The 25,096-nt window shown below is 40.8% G+C and overlaps 2 protein-coding genes and 1 long non-coding RNA gene across 4 annotated transcripts in view; 1 reads left to right on the forward strand and 2 right to left on the reverse strand.

Annotated features, from left to right (window-relative positions):
• syne1a (spectrin repeat containing, nuclear envelope 1a) overlaps positions 1 to 7,930 on the reverse strand; it is a 109,428-nt gene extending 101,498 nt beyond the window's left edge. The window contains exons 1-3 of the mRNA XM_088404054.1: positions 7,865 to 7,930; positions 6,375 to 7,167; positions 3,466 to 3,527 (exon numbers count right to left, since the gene is read on the reverse strand). Coding sequence (XP_088260180.1) covers positions 3,466 to 3,527; positions 6,375 to 6,504 — 192 coding nt within the window. The 5' untranslated portion in view covers positions 6,505 to 7,167; positions 7,865 to 7,930. The remainder of the gene's footprint in view (positions 1 to 3,465; positions 3,528 to 6,374; positions 7,168 to 7,864) is intronic.
• Positions 7,931 to 19,062: 11,132 nt separating this feature from the next.
• Positions 19,063 to 20,468, reverse strand: LOC148407025 (uncharacterized). Its single transcript, XR_015863741.1, has 3 exons — positions 20,358 to 20,468; positions 19,427 to 19,538; positions 19,063 to 19,281 (listed from the first exon to the last, which is right to left on the reverse strand). It is a non-coding gene; the product is annotated as an uncharacterized LOC148407025 (long non-coding RNA).
• A 1,300-nt stretch (positions 20,469 to 21,768) lies between these two features.
• myct1a (myc target 1a) lies at positions 21,769 to 24,971 on the forward strand. 2 transcript variants are annotated; one of them, XM_088403675.1, is made up of 2 exons: positions 21,769 to 22,043; positions 23,961 to 24,971. In XM_088403675.1, the coding sequence occupies exons 1-2, from the start codon at positions 21,989 to 21,991 to the stop codon at positions 24,500 to 24,502; spliced, it is 597 nt and encodes a 198-aa protein (XP_088259801.1). In that variant the 5' UTR covers positions 21,769 to 21,988; the 3' UTR covers positions 24,503 to 24,971. The 2 variants fall into 2 exon arrangements, with proteins under 2 accessions (XP_088259801.1, XP_088259802.1); XM_088403676.1 differs by having other exon boundaries at positions 24,060 to 24,971.
• The last annotated feature ends 125 nt before the right edge of the window (positions 24,972 to 25,096 follow it).

Below are 25,096 nucleotides of genomic sequence, written 5' to 3' on the forward strand. Positions count from 1 at the left end.
TGCAAATTAATTTTCCCATTGTGCTATAAATATCATATTTTGGCCGCATTTCAAAGTGCTGTGTTATTTTGTTAGTAGTATAGTATTTCTCTGCTCATTACAGTGCATGAGAATATCAATCCATATTTTTTTTTTCTCCACTGAAATGAGATGACTGCAGGTCCTAACAAAGAATTGGCTGAAGGTATCCATCATTACTACTATTTGGGCTGGAATCTGAGGGGCACCCTGTGGGGATGCAACACCTCTGCCAAGGCCAATTTTAATGGGTTTTTGGACCAGGTAGTTGTTGTTTTTTTTTTTTTTTTACGTGTTTTGCATAATCTAGCTATACACAAAGGGGATCTCCGCACAAGGAAACCTCTGGCAGAACAAAAAAAGTAGAAAACAATTGAATATGTGCGCGTTCAACTGAGAGTCAACCGTGGGTCATTCCACTTCAAGATACTGCAATAATGACCTTGAGACTACTTTGACTGTACGTAATTAGTCCTGATAGTTATATTGTGAAGTTTTTACCTTGAGGGACAGAAATGGACTCCTGCTGTACTTAACAGAGCGTGCTCATCCGCATATATTTGTGAGGCTAATTAAACACCGTAACCCCCTCCAAATGCTTTCCAGATAGAGCGTCTCACTTGGCGGTGTAATCTGAGCATGTACTGAAGTTGTTTACCCAAGAAATGCCTCCGTGACGACGAGACCTCCGCCGCTCACGCCGACCACTCGGTAATTAAGCTTTCACCGTCTCGGAAGGGATTTGCCAAAATTGGGAGCCCACTCGTTGGATTTCATCCCCCCCATATACTACCCAAATGTCACTCCAGTGCCTTAAAAAAAACGAATAACCAAAATTACTGATATAAACAAAATTATGCAGTATGGTGGTGTCTTGAGATACAAGTAAAAATATTCTGTTACCAGCCTCTTAGCTTGAAAGGGGACTCAAAGCACTGATGCTCGGGACTCAGGTAACACCCAATCATAGATCGTCTTATGAATGCCACGTAATTAAACTAAGGACATAGATGAGCTGTGATTGGACTCTGAAAAGATGTAAAAATACGTGTTTGGGGTTGAATGAGTTAAAGGGGGCTTAGAGTGCACATTTGCTTGTCGGAAGTCAGAAAAGATCGACATTACTCGAATTCAGCAGTAGGCTCAAATGTTTTTGGAGTTTGGTCATGTGACATTTGCAAGCTGAGCCATGATTGGTTGTTCCCTGAGCCCTAAGCAAGGCAAGTGGCCAAATGGTCAATCCTTATGGTGCACAAAAACAGGCAGATTTTGCTGCTGATTTTATGTCCCATAATGGAATTTTTGAATAGAATTCACTTATTTACTCCAGATTTTGCATTTGACTCACACGAAAGCGTGCAAAAGTACGCAATATTGTAGCCAGTGAGTGTTTTAACTTTATCTGGGGAGCTAGTAAGTATAATACGACTCATTAATCATCTTTGTGAATTAGTGGTTCTCACACGCTGGGATGTCTTTTGTTATACCTGTGGAGTTGAGAGAGCAATAAAAGTGAAGGGAGAAGGGGGTGTTGGTAAAACGGAAACCCCCCTTTATCCCAGAAGCCCCCCCCCCCAAAAGCCACATCTCAACTCACCTAACGATTAATCACAAGGCTTTAGGCACTGAATTAAAGACCTGTGATAACTGGTAGTGGCCTAATCATCTGCATAGCCAAGGGCATGATCTATCCCGTGAAGAGCCGAGTTAAACCAACTGTTAAAGCTCCTCTGTCTCTCTCATTGCACTTTCCTTCCACTTGAAAATCCTCTTACAGCTAAATGGCGTTTCCAGGAAGTTTCTAGGAAAAAAAATGTATCTCCTTATTAGAAGACCTCCATTCACCTTCTCCCGCTGCTTGTCAGGGTTGTTTTTCTTTGCGATGACATTTCACATGAACAATCAGTATATCCATGGGAACAACGGGAGAAAGCAACTCGCGGAATCAACCGGAGGGACAAAAACTATGATTGGTGACATTAGAAGCCTTGAGAGAAACTTATAGTTTTAACTTTCACTTTTAAGGCTATAAAGTATGCGTATATACATTATATATCGATACCTGGTTTTATTTCAAGTTATCGAGACTGCAAACGTTTTTGAGGCATTCATTTAATCTAATTTTAAGGGAAAAAAATGCTAGATTGAAATATTTGGGTCATTAAAGTAATCTGCCATTGTTTTTGGGGGGTATCAACAAAAATACTGGTCTGTGTACTAAGTATCAGTATCGGTGACTTCTCAAGAGTTGAGTATTTTCTTTAATTTTATGTGATCACATGCGGATGTTGGGACAAGTGAGGTAGTAAGCAAGATCTACGACTTGTATTTGTGGTATTGTCAATTCAATTAATAACGATTTCTCAGATTCGTTTACCAACTGCTGTATTAGAAAAACAAAAAGCAAAAATGAGGGCAGTGGTCCTCATGTTAGCAACATTCTTATATTCTGCACAAGAGGGACAATATTTCCACTCGACTGAGTTTCAGACACATGTATTGTGCAGGTACGTCGATCGTTGTGGACCATGTGTTTATTGATTACGCATTAGGTGTAATTAGAGGGTGTGTTTTGTTGCGCCATAGTTTAAATTGTGTCAAGTAACAGTCTTAGCACCTGGCGAAGAAAAATTCCACGAGACCATGGCAATACGGGTGAATACCAAAAAGCAGTAAACAATAAATAAACCATGTGTTTACGTTTTGAGTCATTAAAAATTCAAGCCGTTTCTATATATTTGGCTGTGGATAATTTTCCGGTGGCGCGATTCCGAAGCGTGAGATTTCATACTACGTCAAGGTTTATTCCCCGCGGGGCGCTTTTCAAATGAATTTTCTGCACCGTATCGCCATGGCTCAAGGTCTCCACAGCTGTCTGAGTCCAAATAGGAAAGAATACTTAATTGTGTTGAATTGTTACATATTTAGCTTGTCTGCACTTTTTGGACTTACTACTGGAGCGCCAAGCAGTTAAATAGTGTATTGATGGAAAAAAAAACAGGGATAGAGTTTGAGAGAGTAAGTTCATTATTCCAGAAACTCTTATCCAGACCCATCTAAATTAGTAAGGAGAGCCGGTAGGTTATCGACACTGAAATGACGAATGCTAGTTTCCATGAACAAAGAAGTCTACTGTGTTAATTGCTGTAATGTGAAAGCGGTAATTAGTGTGAGAGTAAAGCCTTCCTCGCGGCGAAACGAGAGCGAGAGAAGGAAAACAATGAGAGTTGTGAGTCTGTCTGCTTGTGTGTGTGGTCTTAGCCGCCTGGCACGCGGGTCCCATGACCAGCTCAGCAATGTGTTTTGAAAATGGAGCAAATGTCAGAGCGCGTGGCGCAGCGAAAAGAATAGGCAGTTGGATTGAAAAGACAGAATAAGTCGACGTGGGGGGGGGCAACAATGCATGCAGGCTGTGCAACTGGCAGTAGGAATCAAACACAATCTTACCTTGGCCAAGTGGGAATTGATCCATTTGGTGAAGGTCCTCTTTTGCACAGATTCCTGCTCATCTGAAAATCAGAAGCAACAGTGTCACCAAGCATGAACAAAGAAAGAGATGGGAATACAATTCTTGACAAAATAATGTCTTTTAAACCAGTGCTTTGAAAGTACCACTTCAAAAAAAAATACCGTAGCTTTCTAACTTGTCATCATAATGACCAACAATAAAATAAGAAAACATATTAGGCCTGGATGACAAATTGACCTGCTAATAGCGGCTTGTACACTAAGCCATTAGCTGCTAGTGGGCTCAGCGTTGACACAGATAAACAACACGTTCACTGCTAACCCATTTAAAATTTATTTTTGACACCTATAGTAATCACTGGCAGTGAATAAGTAACAGAAATGTAATGTTTTTTTCTGCTTGCAAAACTGCTAGCTAATGAGCTAGCAAGCAAAGAGGCTTGCTGAACAGCAGCTGATGAAAATGGATCTTCGTCAACAGTAGTGAACAGAACTTTAACCGTTTTTTTATGATTGCAATATTGCTAGCTAATTTGCTAGTAAGCTAACAGGCTTTGCTAGATCACAGCAGGAAATGAGTTATCTGCAAGCCCTACGAAAATGTGTCTTTAATATCTAGTCGTGAGCGGCAGCGAAAGGGTTAAGGGAAATGATATCATTCATTATATTTGGAAAGAACATGCATGATGGCGGAACATCTCTTTTTTTTGAAAAAAATTATACTTTTTAAACCAGTTCACAGTTTAGGGACCCGAGTTCAAATCCACCTGGCTCTTGCCTTGTATGTATATATGGAGTTTGCATGTTCTCCCCAAGCCTGCATGGAATGCATGGATGTTACAGTTTTGTTTGATTACATATAGGATTATTTAAATATATGAAATATTTGTTGAGTGCCTGATATTAATTTAAAACATTTCGATGCAAACCCTGAAAGTTTAGGTATTAAATCAATTGCATAAGACAAAAAGGAGGGACATTTTCACTATACTCGTGTTTCATTAGTTATTTTTCCTTGACTACAATATCCTGGCTATGTATACATGTAATCACCGACAGCGTAATGTACATGCAAACAAACAAAGCCGCCGACCGCGTTGAGCGTAAAGAAGTTTGAGTTACTGGCACAAGGCAATGGTTCTTGCATGTGCCACACTGCAATATCCTTGAGATGTCATCAGCCAAAGCAGGCAGGGAGTTCCTCTACTTTAATGAATACTCTGACGATTTGATTAAACTCAAGTTGGTTAGTGGGCCACCGAGTACAGCGGGCGGTCAGGTGTGTGCGACTGTGCGTGTACGGCTTTTCATCCATAATGCAGATGTGCACATTTATAAACGGGAGTGAGTGAGCGGGTCCCTCCTGGATGAATTTCTCTCTTGATCTGATCAAATATTGATAAGTGGTAATATCATAGGGGAAATGAGAATGATTTCAGCCACCTTAAAGAAGGAACACGCATGACGGCGGAACATCGTTTGTGTGTGGTGCAGTCAGCCGGCAGGACGAGGTGACTTTGAGCTCCCACTGGCGTCCATTCAATATGTGCGAAGGGAAAACGCCAACCTCAGCAAGCGAGCCCGCGAGCGGCATTTCAAGACACTTGATTAGCTTCTCAGGCAACGCTGGCCTGTATCATTAGTCTCATCAACGGGAGCACGTCTCTTATCTTAATGAAATATCATTAAGGTCTGCTTTGTTGTCCCGCTGGCTGTAGTTGCTGGGGCAACAAAGCGAAGCCACAAATTGGAGGAAGTGGAGGTGCAAACTCACGTCGCAAACAAATCGATAAATATCAGAGGTGTTTCCTTTGAATGCGTTTAAATACATTGAGGGATTTCAGGCTTAGTTGAACTGACACGCATACAAAGACAAAGTTTATTTTTTTATACCTACTCAGTCAAACATCAGAAATTAAATGTTTGCGCAGCAAATATCAAAAGGCCATCTTTGGCTTTTTGCTCCTATTTTTAAACAACTTTTTTTTTCTTTAAAACGCTACTGAGGCTGTTAAATGAAGATCACGCCCACTTTTGAAAGGGCATGAATGTAATTCTATTACCTCCAATCCAAATTGATTTCCTCGCCGATTTAGGACAATACCAGTTGATGAGGCTCAATTGTCAAAGCACAAATAAATCTACTGAAAAAATAATTATAGGTGCTTTTTGGTTAGAACAGATGAATTGCATTTCCATCCTTTTCAATGGGGAGTTATGATTTGTGATATGAACATAGCACCACCACTGTAGTATAACTTAACTTGATCACTTGTATGAGATTTAAAATGTTACTGAAAACACCTTAAAACATTTTTTTTTACCAAATTTTTTTCTTAAAGACAATTTTTGCATCGTCAGATGTGCTGCATAACAAGACAAGGTGACATGGCTTACTAATGGTGCACTTTGAGATGTTCATTGCCTTGCTTAAAGGCACCTCCAATATTTTCCACGCTGCAGACTGGCATCTCTCCAGCAGCCCCTCCTGATTAACATCAGCATAGCCCACAGTGGGTCTCAAACCTGCCACCCTGCCATCTCTTAAGTCTTTACAGATGGAGCTCCTGCTGTACCCCCTCGTCTTTAAATATGTCAACCCACCCCACAGCTGAACAAACACCATTCCCACGGGGAAGTCTTAAGACCCACATTAACCCGCAAACACTCTCATATAGTTCCAGAAGTAGATTTGAATTCAGAAAAAATTCACGATTGTCATTAGACTTCTAGCAATTAAAATCGAAGCATTTAAAATCAAAGAACGACAGCCATTTTGTGCAACTAATTGTCCGGATACTTCTGGACCTAACTGTCCACTGCAGTGCCACACTCAAGTCTTTTCTCTCTCACACACACACACAGTCCCGAGAGGCTCACACACTCACCGCGGAGGTAGAGGTAGAAGCCGGTCACAAGGTTGAACGGTATCTTCTTTTTCGGGGAACTGTCGCCCTCTACTCGTCTCGCCATGTCGTACCTCGGACTGCGCCTCTCGTGGAGTAATCTGGAGGACATCCTCCCCCCCAAAATCAAGGGGGGAGTATACTTTGCCCTTGCACCTGCCCTTGCTGCAAACTCTTAGCCAGGAGCTCCCTTAGAACTGTTGCTTTGAGGATTCTTTTGCTAAATGTCCTCCTGTCCTGCTGTATGAGTGTTTTTCCTCCCAGCTAAGCAGCTCAGGAGTGGAGAAAAGAAAAGTGTGTGTGTGTGAGTGTGTGTGTGTGAGCGCAGTGCAGTGCAGTGCCGGCTTGCCTCAGCATCAATCTTTTCTCACTCTCTTAACACCTCAGCCCCTCCCTCCTCGTTCTCCACTGTTGGTACCATGTGTGCCCTTCCCTCCGCCGGGCGGCCAATCACAAGGCACGGGAAGGTGTGATGTCACGGTAGCAGTGAAGGGCACCGCTGAGCCGGTTGGGATGCGCACACAAACAGAAACGGCGTTGCTCACAATGGCAGCAAAGTGCGGGAATTCCCTCGCAACACGCCGCCGCCGTCTTTTTGCGGTCTGATCCGCGCAGACGGCGTGCGGCGCCACCGGGCTGGCAGCTTTCTTGTGCACACAGCCTGCAGGGGAGCGAGCACCGGGACGCTTCTGCTGTCTGATCTTGCACTCAAGTCTGTTCAGAGTGGGCTTTCATCCATTTCCTCACATGCGGTGCTTTTACTGGGGAGAGCGGGCTAAGCAGAAACAAAAGAGCCACTTAAATAACAAAAAAGACCGCGCGGAATACAGTATAAACAGGCAGTTAGAGGTGGCAAAATTAATCGACAACTAATCGGTTTTTAATCGACGACTATCAAAAACGCATCTTCCTGTTTGATAGTTCACTGTCCTGGCCGGTTTTGAGAACCAACTCGATGCCCACTCGATTTGAGAGCAAAGACAACAGCTTGGTTTTGGAGCCTCATTTTAAATATGTGGTGATTTCTTTTCATCTTTAAAATGTGGCACATTCTGGTCATTTATTCTCACTTTATAGAAACATTAAACCTCCTGTTATGTTGTGGGTCAAAATAACCTGTTTGAAAGCTAAAGTTTTTCAGTACCTCTGCTTGACTTATGTGTAATCAACGTATCCATCAAAAACGGCTTTTTTTTTGCATTTCTGTTTCCATTCGTTTATTTATTTATTTATTTTTGCAACTTTTTTGATGAATAAGGAAACCGGGGTCAAAATGACTCCGCAATATTCATGCTGTTTCTCAGGGGAAAAAATAGGAATCACAAAATCTGTTCATCTGTTTAACCGTATTCAAAAGCATATCAAAAGTACCACGTCGTAAAATACATCTAGACATTTTTCATAAAGCAAGCTAGAGTCTATCCCAGGCAATTATTTAGACTTCAATAGCATTCGGTTTTAGAGGTTCAAACCTTATTGTCACCATCAATCCCGGTAGAAGACTCTTGTCGCCATTAATCCTTCGAATGATCTCAACAGTCACTTCTGCCTTATCCCGCGTATGACCTTCCTGCCTTTTTTTAAACCCAAACTCACACCCATACACGCGCGCACAAGCAGTGTGATGCAATATCAAAGCCCAAAAGCTCCTCCTTGAATTCTCCCATTCAAAGGCTGGAAAAGCAATATTCATGCAGATGGAACTGGGTCTTCTATCGGCCTTAAAGATGAAAGACCATTTATCACTTGTGTGATTTTTTCCTCCTTTTGTTCTTTTGGGTGACCCCCTTGCTCACTCCTGCCTTCCACTTGCACACGCAAGGCATTTTAATTATGAAAGTCATCAATAACCACTGGCAGCTGTCATGTGCTATCTGTCTGTCTGCTGATTATCGCACTCGAGCCGGTTCACTCTGCCGCTGTCTGTTCTACCTTTTCCGTATATGATATATCGTGTATGGCATGAGCCCATGTACAGGTCAAGTCAAAAATTGTATTTACAGTCAATATGTTCCAGGTGCCCCCACTCATCTACGCACGCTTTTCCGATTGATAGTGAGTTTATGCAATGTGAATTAAGCAGCAGAATCCACACGTGTTCAGACATCTGTAGGGGCGGCCATTTTGGCAATTGCTCTCGACAGAAAATGACATCATCAGACTTCTGTAGTAGCAAATTGGGTGGATTTTCAGACTTAATTCATATTTCACAATATTAATGGTTATGCTGTATTTACTTATTACTATAAATAATGATAATTCAGTTTTAGTAGCGAAAAAAATATTCCATTTTCTTCTCTGCATCAAGGTCTAATTGAGTCATTTCAGCATGTGTAATAAACTTATGACAAATGATTTTAAAGTGGCTTTTGCGGTTGTCAAATTTTCTGTGCGCGGCCCTCAACTGCAAAAAACTGAACGCTGCTGACTTAAACCGATGAAGCAGTAAATGAGCTGTCCGTGGTGCTGAAGCCATCCACAACAGCGCTTCATTCATTTTTTGGTCTTATAATGATCTATGAAATGCACAACTATAAAGACTAACTCAATTAAAGTGTGACTCTTAAAAGGTTTTTTTTTTTTGTTCTAGTTCACAGGAATCTAGCAAACAGCCTTCCCTGAGGAGTCGAACTGATAAAAACAACCTCGGGATAAAACAAGAAGGTGGGACTTGTTAGGCGTCACCATGGGAGCAGAGAGAAATATGAGCAGGCGTGTCCACACACACACACACACAGACCCAGGAACAAAATCACTTTCTCCTTGTAGTGCGCTATATTGGAATAAACCAACCGAGGCCTCCAGGCTGCAGCCCTCTGGAGTGTTGTGGTCTTGTTCTAACGGCGGAAAAGTGAGGAGGAGGGTCAAAGCGGGCTAGAAGCTCAGCTGGTTGCTGGTTCGGGATCCCTAATGGAGAACCCGGCAGAAAGCGGAGCCTTTCCCCGAGGTTGTGGGGGTTCGACATGGGTCGGCGCAGTTACAGCTGCAGGGGAGCGAGGCTTCGTGAGGAGCAGAGGAACAAACTCTTTTGGGCTGTTAAAGAAAAACACAAAAGGCCTCCTGTAGAAAGGGGGGGTATACTGGAGCTTTTGCTCACATTGTTATCATTCCACCCAGAGGGTGTTTGGATTGGAAAAAAAAGGCCCGTATTCAATCCCATCAGGGGCACTGCGCCTCCTTGAGGACATGTCAAGCTTCGGTTAGGAAGCATGTGCTTTAAGAAAAACGCTGGTTGTAAGAGGGTGTGTACACTTGTAAAACCAGGGTTCTCAGCTGTCTATTTTGTAATATTATCTGGCTGTATAGTGTTGCTGTCGGGCAAAAACCCAGTGTGTTCAAATATGTTCTTTTTTTTCATATTCATATTTGCAGGAGTTTGCATGTAAAATGTCCATCTATTGTAATAGAAAAATGAATGGATGGCTTTAAGACCTTTGAAAAAGTTTGGGAGGGTGCTTTTATAAAGTATTAAAACATTGCGTACTAACAAGACTGCGGACTTTGATGTGAATGGCTGGGTCAAGCACTGTGTGTACCTTTTTGTTCAAAAACACAGTACTGTATTTTTTCGCACAATAAGGCGCATCAGATAAAGAGCACCTTTAATGAATGGCATATTTTAAAACATTGTCAAATATAGGGCGCACCACATAAGGCACATAAAATAGAAGCTCGATTGTTTTGTTGACCCAGATAACTCAGTCAAACTTTTCAATCAGAAATTAAGAATGAAGATGATTTGTAAAAAGTACTATCTGAAGAATGGAGAAAAAAATACCTCTTGTTTACATTAAATGACTGTTTTAGATCAATGCCAAGATGAATCAAGAGTTTCAAACGCCGACATTTGACTTAACTCGCTTAGATGAAAGAAAGATTATTGGTGAGAAAAGCAGTTTGTCTAACAAAATAGGTTATATTTATAAGTTTGCATAATTCTCTTCAAAGTGCCTGGACTACAAACTTGAACCGAGTGTGCCAATAAACATTTTTGTGCTGTTGTGTGCCATGAAACAGATGTAAAATTTGTGCTTTGGTTCAATAATGTTGAGAAACATGGAACTACATCCACGCTTGTCTAAAGTGACTCACAGATGATGCAGATGTGAATGGCTGTGGTTATAATCAGAGTGGGGGGGTGTCACTAGAACTGAACAAAGCCACACAAGAGCCTCAATGTGGTGCTAATGCATCTTCCTCTCCAGTGGGACATTAATGGAACGTGGCCGTTAAAGCTATCATGTGCTAAATGTATCCGGGCACATGTTTGTTATCCACTGTACAAAATGATTACGCCAACTGTGAGGCATATTTTTTTGTTCTCCTCTTGGCATCTTTATGCTCGCAAAACCCCTAAATGCCTCATTAAAAGAGAAAAAAAGGAGCTCTTCTCTACACTTCCTGCCGGAGCTCTTAAAATGCAAAGTGTCATATTAAAAAAAAAAAAAAAAAAAAAAACTCACCACCTCCACTCAACCCATTCAGTCCCGACTCTCGCCATCCCACTTCATTTGTGCCCCCATCGCGGAAGTACAAGAGGCAGAAATCCAAACGGCGGCCCATTAGCATGGCTAATTACATTTCAGAAATCATCACACACATTAAAGAGGGTGAGAAGAAGTGGGGGTGAGGGGGACACAAGTCAAAGTAATTATCAAAACAAGCAACGGCATTCCCTTTTCACCAGCAGATGTGTTGAGGAGTCACTGATAAATTACATCCAAATGTTCATGAAAGCCTGGCTAACAATAGAGTCATTTAAACAATTTTGCCACCTGCAGCACACACAGAACACATAATACAAAATTCAACAGAATCATCTATCTGAGTAAACAGTTAGCTGTGTAAACTCTTTATTTGAATTTACGCAGAGCTTTGCATCTATAGCAAAACATGAGGATTTAGCACTGAGAGCATTAGAGATGCAATTTTGCTGTAAAAAAAATATAAATATATATTTTGTGGCTTCTATCGTGCTCTCTATGAATGTAATGGAGTGTGTGTTTGTGTTTGTGTGTGTGAGTCTGGGTCAGACCGTCTAAGCTCTTTATCCAGGTTCAGCAAGCGGCCCAGCACATATTACAGGGACCACTAAGTAAGTGAAAGCGCAGGCGTCAGCAGCGCTAACTGAATCACTGCGGCTGCTGTGGTAAATTCAGTTACCGTGAAAGAGATTTTTTTTTTTTTGAAATAATAATTAAATCCAGCTAAATCCAGTCATATCAGACACTGGAGCTTCTCTTTGTCTTTGTAAAAACGCATTAAAAATCTATTTTGATATCATAAGAACAGTGTATTCGAGTTAAATGTACATAATTTGTATGTATCTCCATCAAAGTTTATTATAAAGCAATTTGAAATTAAATACACAGTTGATTAATTACAGGGGAATATTCTAGTTGCTCGTTCATTTATGTCTCTTGGAATGCGTGAGAAGATAAAATCTTATGGCCTCCATTAAAGAGTTGAGTAGTTTTACGATTTAGTAGTACAAGTAGAAAGTGAAAACATTGCTTGTAGGCCCGTGCTTGTGGACCCACTACAATGTTCTTTTTTTTTCTCTGATAGTCTCGAAACTGAGCGTGTCATTAAAAATGTTTAGAATAAAACGTAAAAGTAAAGCTTTTATTTCCTCAAACGCTGTTGCCGCGGCAACCTGTTGTTTACCAAGAAATGGCATGCATTTTGATGGTCTAATTATGTGTGATATCGCACATGCTTGGTAAAAAAGAAATATTTCATTATTATTGTTTGATTTTAAAAAGAAAAAGGCTCACAATCACATTTGATCTCAAGACCTACAAAAAAAATGTTAGCCATTTTGAAATTCCTTTCAAAATGTGTCTTTTTCCACTTTTTAATCCTTGAAACTGTATGTCTATTTATGATTTCAAAATGGTCAAAATGACACCTGTGAAAAAACTCATCCGAACAATTAATAACATTGCAATAACGATAGCTGTTTCCTTTCCGACACTTGCTGATTCTGATGGCATAAAAATCCATGAAAAGATCCGGAAACCGTGACCGGCAAAATTATGTATTTTAAAATGTATTTTCACGCCTATTAAAAAAAAGGTCATCCAAACAAGAATAACAGCCTAGAACCTTTACTATGTACTGTAAAGTAAAAAAAACCAACAACAAAAAAGAGTGATTTGAAGGCGCCCCCCCCCCCCCAAAAAAAAAACAGGAAGGACTTTCTTCCTCCCAAAGTAATGTATGCTGGAATGGAGACCTTATCTGGTCAGCTCAGAGGTCAGGGCGCCACCTCTATTTAAAAAACTTGCTCGATAGAGCGCCAGTGGCCAAATTTCCTCCCATCCAATCACATGGTGACAGTCAAAAAATGAAAAAGGGGAAGGAGGTGCCTGGGCGGGAAAGATAAGAGCCAGCGTGCGAGTCAAAGTATTAGGGAGAGAGGCGAGCGAGACGGGGTGTTCGGATGCTATCTTGTGAGCACATTGTGCTGTAGCGTTCATCAGAACCATCGGGTGCCCCCATCTGACACGCAACGTATCAGATGAAAAGTCATTCAGGGGGGAATCCATCACCGCATCGGTCGAGACCCACAGATGTCATTTTACCTCATCTGGGCAGATCAATGGCAACTTCAACCAAATCCTCTTCCGAATTCAACTATTTGTGTGACGCATGAAAAGCAAATTGCCCAAAAGTATAAAACTGACGGCCTGGAGTATTTTAGTCCATGTCATTAAATAACAACCTATCAGAGCGATCCCCACATACTTTTCAGTAGAATCTTAAAGGTTGAACGCGGTCCCCGACGGAGGGAGCGAACGAGTATGCACGCGTGCGGTACCCAAGTGACACGTTCTTATGTCTCCAGCCTTGAATGGCTGTCGGGCTCAAAGCGATTACAATCTGATAAGCAGCATGAAATGTCAGTGCGACACTTCATTGGATTCCACACAATGGGATCGCATGTGCCAAAGAGGAATGTGAATAAGACAGGGCCAGTGAGCCTTTCAGGGGAGGCGGAAAAAGAGTCCGTATTGATATCATCCGACCGCAACAACTCGGACTTGTTTTGCTTGGCTGCACTTTTTCTTTGGCTTTTGTGTTGTTTCCAGGCCATGAATAAAACTAAATATAATTCCAATCAAAAACAGTAATATCTCTCTTATCTAGCTACATTCATATAGTGGGCCTAGTATTGAGTCTTGTGGAACGCCAACAATTTTACTATTCAATTGATATTCATATTTATATTATATATTTATAACCCAATCCAAGAAAAGAGATTTAATCAGCATAGAAAAAGGATAAAATTAGATATTAAAAATGAGATGAACACAGTTAAAAAACACACCTAATACCCCTAATTTTTGTATTGATTTTGTATAGTATTAATATTTTATAGCACAGGTGTCAAACTCAAGGCCTGGGGGCCAGATCCGGTCCGCCACATTATTTTATGTGGGCTGCGAAATGCTAATTGCGACTTTAAGTTTCTTGCTAAAATACCAAATTTGCAAGTTATTGTCAACTTTTACACATTTTATTTTGTTGCCAATAGCCCTTTTGAACAGTTTTTAACAGCCTCTGATTTCAAAGTGTGTGAATGTGTGACGATCATACTTATTTCATTTTTATTTATTTGACTACACAATCACAACGGCCCGCCAACATAAACTATAACTACAATGTGGCCAATTTAAAAAAAAAAATAGCTTGATACTCCTGTTTTATAGCATTGGGATGACATTGGGATGAAATTTAAGAAATGTTACTTCAATGAGCTCGCGCCTTCAACACACTAATTGACTCTATTTTCCAAGAAAAACCTCCTTTTGGAATTAGTACAACTTGGAAGTCAATCAGTGCCATTGGAGTGCAAAATAAACGAAGATGAGGAGGCAGCAAAGTGCGGATCAGCAATGAGGGTCATATCACTACGCCACGGGTCCAAGGCTACATGGCTTCAATTGAATGTGCTGGCGACCTTCGAGCGAAGCACTCGGCTAAATTCCTCACTCCCGGCGGAACAATCAAGGCGCAAAAGAGATGCATCACAGCCATTTCGCTCGTTTGTGTCGCTGCCGGCGTGTGAAGCCGCGTGGCGATAAATAGGCAACGTCCTGAAAACAACCGGGCGAGGCTGGCACGGCTCAAGGTGACCGTCTGCTCCAGACTTCGAAGGCTGGGGCCGAAGCGTCGTGTCGCCCCTGGCAACCGGGTGGCGTCGTGGCTACCCGCCAATCGGGGAAGGGGCGGGGGGTCTGTGCCAGTTCCATCGACAATCAGAGGCTTAAGAATTTGGCGGGGGTGAAGCTTTCCTTCTCAGCTTCACTTTATATTGTTATGTCTGCCCGGGAGGTTTTCATTGTTGTGTTTGTTCGCAGGATTACGCAAAAAAATGGTACTTAAAGAGGGTGGGCATGAACAAAGACAGAAATGTAGCTGTGGGATCTGGGTGAATTACTTCTTTTGTAAACCTATTATCAGGCAAGAAACTTAATTGGGAGTATAAAGTGGGCCCGGCGTGCTTCTGTATGAGCCAATTCAAACACCGATGATGAATTCTATCAGGCAATCGTCAAATTAGAACACGAAGGTTGTCACTCAACTTAAAGTGAGCAGTAATTATGAGATAATAACAAGATACATCATAAGGAGCATTTAAAGTGTCTAGTAGTGTTGATTATGTCACGGGAAATAAGTATTAGTATAAAGATATAATGTTCACTGACCACCTGGCTTTATTTGAACAAAGACCCTTTCACGTTACGTACATGGGAACTCTTCTGTAGCTCGAATGAGACAACCTTGAGAGATAAGTGAGTCCTACAGCGACATAATGTATTTTATGGTTTTTGCCTCGTTTCTTGTTTTAATTGATTCTATTCCGCTGACTGATAAGCAAGTTGGACAGAGGGATGTTTCTTTGTGTTTAGGGCTGGTTTTCATCTTAAGTGACTAAGAATTTTCACTTTTACTTGTCTCTTCTCTGACAGACCATAATACTGCTCTGTTAAGAATTGTGTATTTGAAGCTTCAAACTGAAGAAACGAGAAAAAGATTGTTTTCAAGATGTTTTGCTGCATAAAGTGGCTGTATAGGGGATGAATAAAGATGAAGTCATGAATCTGATTTAATCAACCATGGGACAGCGAGCTATCAAGGTTACGTCTATTTATTGCTAACATACACATTTCTGATTGCTAATATTAGCATTGATATTTTGATTTGGGCATCAAATCTACTTATTACTCCATTAAATCCAGAACCCTCTCAGCCTCAAATTAAGTTTGTCTTTTTAATAATGGCGATTTCAATATTGACCAAAATTATTGTGATTATTATTTGGACATAATCGTGCAGCCCTACTTCTGAGTAAAAAAAAATGGCTCATTAAATTTTCATGTGGAATAGTTAGGGGATTTTCAACTAACTGTTGCAAATCTGCAACGCCTGCATGGAGAGGTGTAAAAACGTCTTGTAATATTCTGTCATATACAGAACTCCTGTGTGAGACTTAGTTACTAAAATATTTTAAAGAGTGGCGAAGAAAAGATGAACAATGCCTTGGCAGAGTTCTCCAAACTTTGCCTGGCCATTTCACTCCTTCCAGATGTGCCGATGCCCTTGCCCTCCCTTCCTCCTCGGCCTTTCTTCCAGCACATCAAGCAGCCCTCAGCACTGCAGAATTTACTCAAACGGCAGTCTGATTTGCGCAACAAACCCGGATAGAGCGAGAGATGTCCTTTACCCGCTACTAAACTTTATCTGCCTGACGGGCAGGCGGGCAGACGTCGCTTAGAGCTAGCGGCGGAAATTGAACGCCTCCGCCACCCACGGGGGAGAGAAAGCGGGCGAGAAATTGAAAATAGGAGATGCGTTAGGTCGTAGTTTCCCCCCTGAACAAAAGACACACGGAACCGGCAAAATTCCTCAGCATATGGAGGAGTTCAGGCTGGGAGGTGTTCAAAGTGGCCTCGCCGTTCTCTGCCATATGGTGTCACTAATTGCTGTGTTTCAGTGCAGAGAGCTACAGCAAAAGAGACGCTTGAAGGGAGAAAGAAGGCTGCGCATGTGTATTGGGGCCGCTCTGAAAAAGGGGACAAAAGTTTGGATTGTTTTCATTTTGCATAGCATGATTGTCGAATGATTCCAAAATGGACCCCGGGGGGAGTATGTGGCTTATTTCATGCTATCTGCTGCTGCTAAGTGGAAGACTAGCATGAAATTGATACAACACACTCAACAACTATGCTGGAGGAGTTTATTTCGCTAATCTGCGTTAAACTGTGTTGAATGACATTTGATGGAAAGTTTCAAGAGACATGTACAGTAAATAAAACATGACGTATTTTAATAACCCTTGTTCAATATTTTTGACCATTTTTGGGTCATTTCTTCTACAACGTTCTATTTTAGCTGAGCGATGGCACACTCCTGGTAGGCTGATAAGTGGTCGAGCTATTGTGGACTTTCTGAAATTTCAGCTCCCTAGTGTCTTCTCGCAATGGCCTTTTCATTGATGAACAGGTTTTAGACATATGCTCAGAAAACAGAAAATAATTCCTGAATATTACATACAGCTGGCATCAGGTAGAAAGCTTGTATCTCCAAAAACAACACTTTTCAGGGGCATGTTTGTTAAACCATTCAAATTAGGGCCCGAGTGATTTTTTTTTTCATTTATTTTTGTAGTCCTTTATCAAAACAGTCAAATGATTTTAGTTTTCATATTTTTTCAAAATGAAATTTTGTTTCCACCAAACACGTAAGCGAATCAGTTCCAAAAAGTTTAGCGAGTACATCAATCCCTCTTCTATCGTATCATATTTATAATATCGTGGCTGGTGAGTGCACTTGTATATTTATGTCGCCTCACAAGACAAAGAAATGGCCGTCATCACATCATGGGAGGGATGACAGACAGTAATTAAAAAGCCATAAAACTTCCCCATGTGTCCCTGAGCTAACAGGCTAATTATGGAAGACATTTTTGTGAACAAGCAACATTCAGTCTGCTGAATTATTGACAATGTACAGCATATCATTTACTTCCTTAAAGACTTTAAAGGAGGCTCCCATGTGGATGGGGGGAATATACTGGAAACATTTGATAAATTAGGGCGCTTTTGGGTGAAGGGAGGAGGTGGCGTTACACATGTCCACATAAATAATGCAACAGTTTCACACTACCGCTGTGCTGTGCATGAGGCCGTTTCATTTTCACTTAGCATCTTAATCAAAGTATCGTACTTGTCTTTGAACAGCATGGGAAGTGGAAAGCTTCTAAAATTAGAAGAAATCAATACTGCAGATGCAAAGTGTGCACCCACACACACCTCCAAACGCACATTTGTTCGCAGCTCCGACACAACACAAGCGCTGCCTGGCAAAACCCACGAGGGCTCGCCATGTTGCATCTCAGCTCAAAGCATCTTTTTTAGACTACTTTTCACTCAAATGCTGTACGTGATTCGGCAATCTGCAGTAATATTGGTCATTTTTTCAGGGGATGAAGAATATTAGCCTGTATTTGTATATTGTCTGTCTACATGTCTTGCTGCACAACTTGTGTTCAAACATCAGCTCTTGATAGCAATATAATTGTGCTATTTAAATACCCTTCATTAGCCTCTCAATGGCATTTCTTTTTCTGTGTTAGCCTTAAGCTAGCAGGCTAACTCAGAGGTTCGCAATCTTTTTTCAATGATGAACTCTATATTTTTTTTTCCAGCCAGGTACCCCCTAACCACTCCACAGTGCCATTTTTGTTAGATTTATTCAATTTAGAAACTATATTTGTAGGGGAATCGTTAGGCATGTTTTGTTCTGCAGCAACTCCAGAAGATAGATCATGTAACATCGTTTGTAATATTTGTGGCTCGTCCGCTGAAAAATTGTGCCACTAATGACAATTGTCACTCATATAAATCTTCAAAAAACAAAGCCATAAAATGTTTTGCAAAAAAAGTCACCATAACACAGTTTAGCAATGCGTTATTTTGTGTTCCAATTATTTTGCTCTTAATTTGAAAATGAACTGTTTCGGGTCAGAATGAACATACTGTTCTTGTCACAGCATAAAAAAGCATTCAATTAGATTTGCCAATCTCTGCAAATACCCTATTAAATATCTATGCATCACCTGAAGTTCCTTCTTATGCTCCCATTTAAGAACCAGAAGATTGAGCAACAAACTAAATATTTTGCCATGATAAAATAAAAGTTTCAGAAAGAGCCCAACTGAGCTGAGCCTGAAAACCAAGTGAAAATCTGTGAATTACATAAAGAGGGCTGTGCATAAGAGATCATATTTGACAATTTTTTTCTTTTTTCCCCAAATGTACAAAAAATAAACGAAATGCATTTTCTACTTATAATCATCCCACAGAAATAGAATTTTTGCAATATGTTTTAACGCCCAATGTGAATTAAATGCAGATCATTGATTTTTCACTATCCTTGTACTATGTACTTTTTTGTACAGTCCGTCACACATTTTAAAATCATAAAGCAGCCTCCATTTTTTTATGTTACCAATGACACCAAAACTCCAGATAGAAACTCATAATGAGTCAGCCTTTACCTGAAAAAACCCAATCCTCAAAAACCCTATGTAAAAAAAATAAGTCAACTAAAAAACAGCAACCTATTCAATGCAGAAAAGCAGTAAATTTCCAGTCAGCGTTTCAGCCTTTCTGCTGTGTCATACCACCGAAGCAGGTCACCTCCAAACGTGCCGTAAGTGGAGAAACGGTGCTCTGAGTAAGCAATTAACGCCTACCTTGCAGTCTCTGCATCACATTGGCAATGTCATGAGGAGAGTCTCCATAGTGGCGCGGCGATGCCATGCCGTTCGTCCTGCGAGTACCAGGCGTCCTCTCTCAACTTGACAACATGGCCCTAACTGACATGTAGAATTTGTTTATTTTAGAGTTTGGTGTCAGGTTGTTTTGCCTCAGTTCATCCCTGTTGCAGAAACTCCGACTCGGAGGAGCTCCTCCTCCTCTTGCTGCTGATGCTGCTGTTGATGATGTAAGCAGAGTACTTACCGCTTCCTGGTTGGCATGCGCTGCCATCTGCTGTCCAACCAAAGAGCGTGTTGCTTGTTCCACCGTGAGGGCCAATCAGGACCCAGATAACATCGGCTGCCGTTGGTTTCCACTGTAAGAAATAAATGCTTTTCTTTAGGAATGTTTTAGCAGATGGAAATCAACATGTTGACACAAAAAAATATGATGTGCTTCATAAGATTTGTTTTAATTATTTAAAACGCATTTATTTTTCTATAGCTGTCAATAGCCAGCGCACTAAAAATTGGATTCTGACAGCTAGAGCGGTTCATGGAAGTGAAACAGTTAAGATTTTTTTTTTTTTTTTTTTTTTAAAGGAACACAGTGACCTCGCAGTTCTGAGGTACTGGGTTCTAATCTCAACTCCTGTACGTTTGCATGTCCTGAGTCCCAAATCCAAATGTGTCTCAATCCACCATACACATCTATCTGTACATATTGATAACTGCTAGGGATAGGTGCGAATAGATACCAAATACCAGTATTAGACCACCTGGCCTGGTGTTAGGGTAATGGGACCAGCGATGAAAGGCAATTTGAGCATTGACTGCCCTCTTGTGGCAATGTTATGATCAAGCCCTAAAGGAAATTTTGGCGTCTCGTTTTAGGTAATTGTAGAAAATGTATTACTAAACACTGAAATGCTGTGAATGGACAAAGCACAACACTCTTTAGAAAATCAAAGGCTGTGCATCATAACAAAAATATAGTATAGTCCTTGTTTGAGCCTTTTTTTCATATTACAAATGCACGCAATTTGGACTCGGGGAAAAAAAATCGGACTCAAATGCAAAGTATGTTATATTCATGGTACATAAGTAAAACTGCATGTACAATGTGAATGTAAATAAATAAGGATAAATGAAATTCTGATTGGTTGACATATTGATGTATTTGGCTGACAGTATACCTCTGCAGTCGGGTTGCCTCCCTCATTTCTATGCATCCTGGCTCAGGGTGACCTCTAGCGTTGCAAGCCCCTCAGGAGCCAGCAGATGCAGCCAAGTAGAAAGGACTTGACTGCAGCAGAAGTAAGAAAAAAAAATCAGACACGGGGTTAACGCAAGGAGTTTTTCCCCCCCTCTTGTGGCACACTAACATAGTGTGCGTGCTCAGCAATTTAAGGGAGCTTATTAGAAAGTTATGTGATGAAATTGAATCGATGCCAAAAAGACAGATGTTTGCCTCAGACCATACTGAGACGAAATAATGCATTCGGTGTACCTAATATTGTGGCCAGTGAGTAAACCTTTGACACGTCAATGACTGGTGAGAAATTAAACTACTGCTACTCGTAGTAGTACTACTTTTTTAATCTGCATGCACTGGGCCCGAGGTACTATGCTGCATCCTACAGGTCACTCTTGGTACTACAGATAGTGTTGCGGTGTTGCGTGCTTTTTACTGAGTTCAGTGGGTAAAAAAAAAGGGGGGGGGGGGGGCAGATCTCCCCTTACTGGACTGGTGACAGATAAATTCAGCAAAGGGGTGACTGAGAGGTGCCAGTCACTCATAGTGGCCAGTGGGCACACCAGAATTTTTGTACTTGCAAACTTGTTCTTCATGTTTCAGTTTTAGCATGCGACATCAATGTGAGCAAATATTTTATGAGCCAGAAAATCTCCATTTAAGCCAACATTAAATTACAATACCACAAATTTGTCTTGGCATTCCGTTCTACCACCATGATGTCAGTATGCATAAATACATTAAGATTTTGCTTTTCTTAGGCAGATTTTCTTTTTCCAAGGAAAGTGTTATGAGTGTTAGACATAAATAGTGTGGCCTTTGCAGCATTAGCTTCATACCAACACCATTACAAGCACGTTTCCTTTTGTCTGCCCTGATAAATTTCAGATGGAAGGGATTAGACAGCGCTGACTCTACTGGTACGATTTAAAAATCCACTTATGTTTGTAGACTTCTATGTCAGGGTTATCAAAATAAATGTTTTTCCTGGCTCGACTGATGCAAGAAAGTGCCAGACGACCACTGAGCTGAGACAGCGTTTGGAAAGTACGAGGGGAAAATCAAACACTTGAAAACATATTAGAGATGATTAGATTTAGTAGTATTGAGGCTGGTTTACTTATTCATAGTGACACTTATCAACCAGAAGGAAATGATGGTAGAGGAAGTGAGGAAAAGCAACACTCCCTCTCCCCAACGCCAGGATTTCTGTCCGGCAAAGATAAGCCTCTCCTGGAGCTCTTTTCAGGAGGGGGAAAAGCAGGAAATGTGACAGCGTCACTTTTTTTTTTTTTTCCACACTTCCATAAACATTACAGAGCGCCAAAGTGTGTAGCTACTAGTCCGCGAGCGTCTGTGGATTGAGGGAGGCTGACACAGGGAGAGAGAGAGAGAGAGAGAGAGAGAGAGAGAGAGAGAGAGAGAGAGAGAGAGAGGGGAGGAGAGAAGAACAGGAAAGAAGGTCTGCAGAAAGACAGGAAAATCCATTAGTGTATGTAAAAAGACAGGCAAAAAGGGAAAGAAGAGTTGTCCTCTTTTTTTTTGTCCCCTAATGACACCACAGACTAGGTCATGGCTGTAAACAATACAAATTTCTTCATGGAAATTGTTCAGTCTTTTGATGCTGGTGAGTTTATGTTATCTTTTCTTATCACGTGCTAATTGCCTCTGTTTTTCTCTTGGGATTCCAACCGGAATATAGTAACTTTACAAAACAGATACCGCGAAACGCGTCCATATAGTACATCCATGAGCAGTTTTAAAAAAGTGTAATTTTCTAATGATTCTGAAAATAAACGGCGGCGTATGTAAAGGAAATTGGATGTGTTGTTGGTGGCAGACATCCAGCAAGGATTGAAGCACCGCGTTCTTTTTGCCGTCTTCGCCATGAGTCCTTCTAAAGTGAAGACGCAATGAGGAAAACAGTTGGTTGTTAGTTGATGATAAGCCTGAATATGAAAAAAGAATGCTTTTATAAAATATGTTAAACATGTATAATTGGGCTATTTTTACATTGGGGTGTATTTACGGTTTAAACAGATTATTATTACAAAGCTGCTGTATTTAACAAGGAAAAGAAAAAACTCATTTTGCCATTCAATGGCTTCAATATTTCTTGATTGATTCAAACCATTCCAACTTTCAGCTGATAACCTAGTAAAACTATTATCCCCATTTTTTTAATAAAAGCAAATTTATCAAGATATTTCATGTTTTTGTATCATTCGGTTTTTCCACACGATTCCCTATTCAATATCATTCCATATAATTCATAATCACTCTTTTATATTCCATGATTCCAAAGCATTCCACACCATTCCTTGTTTCCATAATTTTTCATTCAGCTTTCATTCCATTGGCTTCATCTAGTTGAGATTAAAAATAGATTTTCCATAAGTGAGACGAACAATAAAAAACTGTCCTCTGCATGAAAATGAAAACAAACATTTGCCACATTCTGACAGATATCACACTGATAGTCAGAAAACAACAGTTGACCTAGAACAGACACAAGGGGAGCCGCTTGGGAAAAATGAAGACAGGAAAATGTCGATAGCAGAGACGGCTTTGGCCTCACCAAATTCAGCCATCGGGAAAGGAATGTTGTTAAAACTCATCTGAAATCTTGCTTTGAGATAAAGCAGCAATGGCTGAAGTTGTGAACAACTGAGGCCAAGTAACTCCAGCCAAAATCAGACGGCTTTTTACTAGCTCAACATAACGCAATTTTGAAGGCTGTTCCCTTCTGGATAGAGTTCAAAATTTTGAGATGACAAATTATACTGATGATAAACTCTCCTCTTTTTTCAAAGTACTCCTGAAGAGTAAAAGACTCATATATCAGACTGTGGAAAGGAAAGTTTGCTGTTAGACAGGGAGCAGTAGAGGACTTAAAGGGAGGTGTTTAAAAAAAAAAAAAAAACGGCAGCAGGGTAGAATACTGCTTGGACTGTCTGCCTCACATTTCTGAGGTTTGAGGTTCGCAGCTCCGACGTTCCTGTGAGAAGTTTGTATGTTCACCGTATGCTAATGGATAAATAGTTGGAATATTCATATAGATGCATTTGCAGTGAATCGATAAGAATTGTTTTCAAACAACTATGCAGAAGAAATGTATTTCATTTGTATGTGCAATACACTGAATCATTATTTAAATGTAGTTTTTACTTTCCCATACACAAGTTTAAGAGTATTTGGGTAACCTTTAGGAAGTAGTTCAGATGACATACGACAACAAGGTTTTAGTCGGTATTTCAGTTGATTCAATAGCAACCAACTTTTAAGTAAATTGAAGAATAATTCAGGATCTTTTTTTCATTATTTAAGTATATCTACAAGTAAATAGATTACTTTTAGTGAGTATTTTACTAGATTGACAAGTATTCATTTACTTTTAGGCAGTATTTGAGTACATTTAGGAGTAATGCAACTGTATTTTACTGTTGGATATTATAGTGGTACTTAGAAAGTGTCCTTTATTTTTCTTGGTGGTACTTAGTAAACCTTTTGAGAACTACTGATCTAAATTATCTTTCTTTTCCAGTCCCACTGATCATAGCTTTTAGCGTTTCCGTGGCAGTGGGCCTGGTTTTGGGGGCGGTGGTCTATGTGCTTCTGACGTGGTTTTCCCGGCGCAAAGCAGGCTCTGCCCGCATCACCAGCTGCCCCCCATCTCGCCAATCTCGCAACTCCCCACGAAACCAGCAGAGCTTCAACCGCGGCAACAACAACTACGACCGGCGGAGCAACAACAGCCTGGTCAGCGCCGCTTTCACCTTCCACCGTCAGACCTCCACCCCGGATCCCCTCGACCCGTTGGGTCACAAGTCAAGCTTCAGGGGGTCCACCTTCCACCCGCTCCTCCACTGTAGCCAGATAGCCAGGGAAGCGGAAGAAGGGAGTCAGATGTCGTTGCCCCGCACCCCCATGTTGACGACTTCCGCCAGATCGGCTCACACATCCACCACCCCGCCCAGAAGACCCCACTCATTTTGGGGGGACAGCGTGAGGGGGTTCCAGGCTACGCAAACACCTCCTCCCGCTTATGAGAGCATTATTAAGGCCTATCAGGAGACGCATACCTAGGACGAGAGGACCACATTGCTCTCTGAAACTCTGAAATTTGATTTAGAAAAGTCTATGATTTGTATAATTAGAAAAGGCTACATGGAAGGGACCATTCCAGTAAGCCTGTTATTTTGCATCCATGAAAGGTTTATTTGACTTAAAGTTTAAAAATTACTTGCATATGATTTTAACAAATGGAGAAAATGCAGATTTGAGTAAAATTGATGCTCAAAGCCAGGTCATATCATGTGTAGACAAACAAGTTTATGGTCATTGCATTTAATAAACCGCGTTTACAACTTTGAGCGTTTAAAAATATTTGGGGCAGAGGGGCCTGCAAGGAAAACAGATTTGTGTGTGTTTCAAAAGTTGTTAAAATCCTTAAACTGTCTTTCAAAATAACTGAGCGGCGTTGAGGTTGATGGCGCCATAAAATATGTGAGTACTATGGGACTATGTTTATAATTTTGTAATTTAATTAAATAAACGCATCAATCAAGCGAGGTTGTTGTGAAATGGCATAATTTTCATTTTTACTAAATTGGCATATCTATCTATCTATCTATCTATCTATCTATCTATCTATCTATCTATCTATCTATCTATCTATCT

The sequence above is a fragment of the Hippichthys cyanospilos genome, chromosome 20 (genome assembly GCF_059441005.1).
Source record: "Hippichthys cyanospilos isolate Australia breed blue-spotted pipefish chromosome 20, RoL_Hcya_1.0, whole genome shotgun sequence".
NCBI classification, from domain to species: Eukaryota; Metazoa; Chordata; class Actinopteri; order Syngnathiformes; family Syngnathidae; genus Hippichthys; species Hippichthys cyanospilos.